The sequence below is a fragment of the Buceros rhinoceros genome, unplaced genomic scaffold (assembly GCF_000710305.1).
Source record: "Buceros rhinoceros silvestris isolate BGI_N320 unplaced genomic scaffold, ASM71030v1 scaffold13916, whole genome shotgun sequence".
NCBI lineage: Eukaryota > Metazoa > Chordata > Aves > Bucerotiformes > Bucerotidae > Buceros > Buceros rhinoceros.
Window position 1 is genome coordinate 4,340 of NW_010415873.1, and position 4,703 is coordinate 9,042.

At 50.6% G+C, this 4,703-nt stretch overlaps 1 protein-coding gene across 1 annotated transcript; it reads right to left on the reverse strand.

Annotated features, from left to right (window-relative positions):
* Positions 1 to 409: 409 nt before the first annotated feature.
* Positions 410 to 2,131, reverse strand: ARC (activity-regulated cytoskeleton-associated protein). Its single transcript, XM_010137576.1, has one exon. It carries the CDS (start codon positions 2,038 to 2,040, stop codon positions 826 to 828), a length of 1,215 nt encoding a protein of 404 aa, XP_010135878.1. The 5' UTR covers positions 2,041 to 2,131; the 3' UTR covers positions 410 to 825.
* Positions 2,132 to 4,703: the final 2,572 nt, after the last annotated feature.

Genomic DNA, 4,703 nt, shown 5'->3' on the forward strand with positions numbered 1-4,703 from the left:
AATGAGCTCATAATTTAATGTGAAACGCTGTTGCCTGCTGAATGCACAGTATAATGTGCAAAGAAAGGGTGAAATTTGCCTCTGCACTTCAGTGGCCTTGATTGGAATAAGGAGAAACTAAGACAAGAAGTAAACCAGTAAGAGCCTCTTGAGAAGAAAAAACATTAAAGCAGGTATTAGGTGCAGTGAAATGAAAAACACTAAAAGTAATCCAGATTCTTAAGGTTTTCAGTTCCTGAAGTCATAGGATTTCTTCTAAAACAGAAAAAAAATCCAAAAAATTTTTTAATCCTTTGGAGCAAGTAAGAACAGGAAATTGCCAAGTGAACAGAAGCCCAGCGGTAAATCAGAAATGGGCAAAGATCAAAAGAAAGATACCTCATTAGGACAGGGACACGTCTTCAGAAGGGGGAGGAGAGAAGGAGAGAGAGAAATCCAGATGGGTAGGAACCCTCAGCCAATTGCTGCACTCGTATGAAGTCTGTGAAAGCCGCCAGTGCCCAGCGGCTGCCTCTGAAGTTGGGAATTGTCTCATTTTCCAGGGTTCTCGTAAAATTGTCTGTTCCCCACAGCGGTGCAAGTGGTATCATCTCCAGCAGCACCGTATTGCATGGCTCAAGTGAGGTGGGCAACCACATCCTAAGGTGCCTCTCCCCAGTCGCCTCCCTCCCCCCACAAGCAAAGTTAATTCCTCTGCTTTGGGCTGTTGGACTGAGCACACCTCATGTCTCGCCTCAGCCAGAACCTCTCTCCAAAGAGAAGCTTCCTAAATACACCCTCTTCTCCCTTTCATGTAACCCAGACTGTTGCTTTCCTTGTTCTAGCTCATATGACAGTAGCTGGTGGGCTGGGGGGCTCAGGCTGAGTCCCGTTGCTGGGCACGGGGCTGGCAGTTGTTGAGGGAGGCACGCTATCCACAGAATCACCTGACTGAATCTCAGGGGTCCTCTGTGGGCTTGGCTCATCAGAGTGGTCCATGCTGCCTTGGACTTCCTTCCCTCTTTGGATCAGCTGCTCTAGAGTCTTGGGCAAGGGGTAACTCAAGAAGCGCTTCAGTTTGGGCTGGAGGGTGCCTACCACATACTGGATAATTTCCTCCTCATCTGCATCAACATAGAGGGTCTGGTACAAGTCTCTCTTGCGCCAAAGGAACTGGTCCAGGGGCTCCCCCTCTTTCTGGGGCAAATCCAGCTCCCTTTTGATAGCATCCCTAGTCAGAGTCCCCTCACTGTACTGCAGGAACTCCTTCTTGAACTCGACCCAGTTCTTGACAGAGTCCTGTTTGTATTCCCACCACTTTTTAGCTGGGCCGTTCATGTGGTTTTGGATCTGGGACAGCCAGTACTCCTCTGTTCCACCCACCTGCTTTAAGTATTCCTCCAAGTGGCTCAAGAACTCCCGGGGATCCTCAAAGACCTGGGTCTCCACTGGGGAGGTTGGAGCATCCTCTGACACAGAGACCCACTGGTAGGAATCGTGGGCCTGGGGGATGCTGGGCACCTCTCCAGGAGGAGGGGTCAGCGCATACATTTGGCTCATATCAAGGGCATAGTCATAAATCTCACCCTCACTTGGCCTTATCTCTGGGCCTCCCACCCCAACAGACACAGTCTGCTTGCCCTGGTCCCCAGGGCAATATTTGCCACCCATGGACTCCAGGCGGTCTGCCCACTTCTCCAGACGGAAGAAGACCTCCTTCCAAACATTCATCTCTCTCTTGACCCACCTCTCCAGATGGGCAATGGTTTCCTGGCATCTGGACAGGCAGGCTTTGATGGACTTCTTCCATCTTTGGTTATCAGTTGGGACATGGTCCTCTAAGTTATTCTCTAACTTCCCCACTGACTTCTGCAAGCCTTTCAGCTCACGCTCCACCTGCTTGGAGACTTCAGTCAGGAGGTGCCGGTGGGTCCTCCTGACATGCTCCAACATTTCTGCCCTGCACTTCCCTATCTGCAGGATCACATTGGGCTTGTTGGCAACTCCACGGTGCCCCTGGAAGGAGTGAATGCCTGCATTGGTGACATTATCCAGCTGCATGGCTTTTACTGTGCAAGTATCAAACACAGAAAGGACTGGTTTGTAAGCCCTAGCACTACAGCTGGCTTTCAAAACCCCCACCACAACACTTCCCAAAAGACACACAGAGACTTCTAAACCCCCCTTAAAGGACTTTTAGACACAAACACAACCAAATCAGATATCACCGCAGAGCAAGCAGTTCGGTCCCCGTGGATCCCAGAGAGAGTTGTAGCAAATTTCTCCCGGTGCCCAGCTGGAAATGCCGGTATCAGGTGCTTATGGTGTCCCAGAGAGAGCCAGGATCCTCCAGGAACAAGGAGAGGAGTTCGCTAAGACGTCCAGCCCCGCACGCGTGCCCGCTACCTGCTCATCCGGAGCTGAGAATCTTGAATGTCAGAGAGTCCCCGCTGGAGAAAACCACACAGAGAGAGGCAAAGAAGCTGGAAGCTGCTGCAAAAATCCCGGTGATTTCTCCTCTGTTGAACTTGTCAAGTGAAAACCGCTTTCACTAGAGATGTAAAGAGCTGCTTCTCTTCCCTGTCTGAGCTGCCACTAGTCCAGGCTCTTCCATCTACTTATACCCCACACAGCTCAACATGTGGGTGGTGCCCTGCCTCCTCTCGCACTGCCAGCTCAGCGCTCATTGGAGGAAAAGCGAGGCCGGTGTCTGTGGCAACCCAGATCTTGGCAGCCTCCCCTCGCTTCCCACCCCCTCGCACACGCCCCCAGACTTGATGCGAGAAGCACTTGAAAGGTGCTGGGGAGACAGTTGGATAGATGGATGAGTAATCGCACCTTCCGCCTTTCAGATTGCAGGAAAAACACTTATTCATTCCACAACTATTTACTCAGCAAGGTCATCATTAGCATGCTTCCCCTAGCAGGATTCGCAGAGGGGGAGATGAGGAATTCAGTGTGTCACACTAAGACGGACGCCCACGGGTCCCCGCACACCCTCACATGCGCGCGCACACACACCCAGAGTGAGCTCAACCCTAATGCAAACGCTTGGAAATGGTGGTAAATCAGCAGGGGGGGAAAAAAATAAAAGAACGAGAAAATAAAAGAGGAGGGGGGAAGGAGAGGGGGAAACACTCAGAGGAGCCACTTCAGCACAAACTGGAGCACGCTGGACTTTCTAAAGCATTGATAGGTGGGAGTCATCCCTGCAGCTTAATTGCACCAGACCAACCACTATCTTGGGAGTATTCAGTAAGGGAGGGGGACAGCATCCTGGTTTTTACACTAAATTAAATCCGCCCATCAAAAGCCTGTTCCGTACTTAGCTTGAATCAGATGCTTAATCAGTTAGCCAACCCACAAGCTGCATTTGTTCTTCGTTCTTGACAAAGCAGGAAAAGCCAACCATAAAAGGAGTCCCCGGGTCTTATATAAGCCAGAGATAAAGGATTCCCTAATCTGAGAGAGTTCCCCACCGGAACACCCTCGGAGAGGTGCTGAGGACATCTGGGGCTTCTCATTCCCTCCCAGGGACAGTGGCAGGAGGCAGTGGGATGCTGATTCATGAATATCACCTAAGAAAGGGTTTCAAGCTTGTTGGCAGCGGGGAGGTGCCCTACCTCCGCGCGGGGTGGTGGGCAGCATGCCAGGGAGGCTTAGGATGGATCCCCACTCCCACGGCTTCTGGCCACATGTTTCCTGGTGGAACTGCAGCCAGCCTACTATGAGTGCTATGCAGAGGAGATGGATGGAGAGGAGGTCTCAGTGACCCCATGCGTTTGGTTAAAGCAGAGTCAGGCAGTGGTTAAGCCGAAGGGTGTGAGGGACATGGGCAGTACTCCCTTTTCCCCCTATATCCATGTGCTGCAGAAAGGCACAGGTCTGTTCCCTACCAGGTGATGACACATGGACCAACACTACTGTCTTATGGCTCTCAGGAAACAGGAGGCTTATTTAGGGCAGCAGCAGGCTGACATAGAAGGGCTGCGTAGTTTTGCTGAAGTGGGACATGACAGCGAGCAGGGAAAGGAACAAAATCCTGAGGGTGCAAATGCAGGATTCCTAATCTGCCAAACTCTCCCATTGCCACTTTATCGTGGTAGTGACATGACTGGCATAGAGCTGTTCCTTCTGCCTTGCTCACTTCTCCACTTCTGCTCGGCTTTCCTAAGCATGAGATTTTTGAGCATCTGTGCTTTTGTTTAGAAAGGGACAAATGTCAATCATCTGAGGGTTTGGGACAGATCTGAAGTCTTTTATGTTGTGATCTCTATACCCCAGAAAGTCCACCTTAAACCTGCATTGCCATGAGAATACATGAATTGGGAGACACTCTGCAATCTCCATAGCCCTAGATTAATGCAAAGATGCCCTCCACAAAGACTTTCCAGAATCCCCAGAAATGGCCCTTAGGAGATTGCTGGTGGTTGGGACTGGATTTAACTTTGCAAGGTGACCTAGTTTCAACCTCACCTTGTCCCATCAAATGTCAGTCTGAGATGTACCAGCTATAAAACCCACTCCACCAAACCTGTATCTTTCCAGCCCCTGTTACCTTGCTTTCCTTCTCCCTTACTTTTCAGTGTGGGGACATTCATCAGTCTGAATGGCCCCATTTGGCACTTAGGTCTGGTCATAGGATCTCAGGATTATTAAGGCTGGAAGGGACATCAACATGTTTCTAGCTCAACCTCCTACTCTGAGTCAGCTACTGGGTCAGA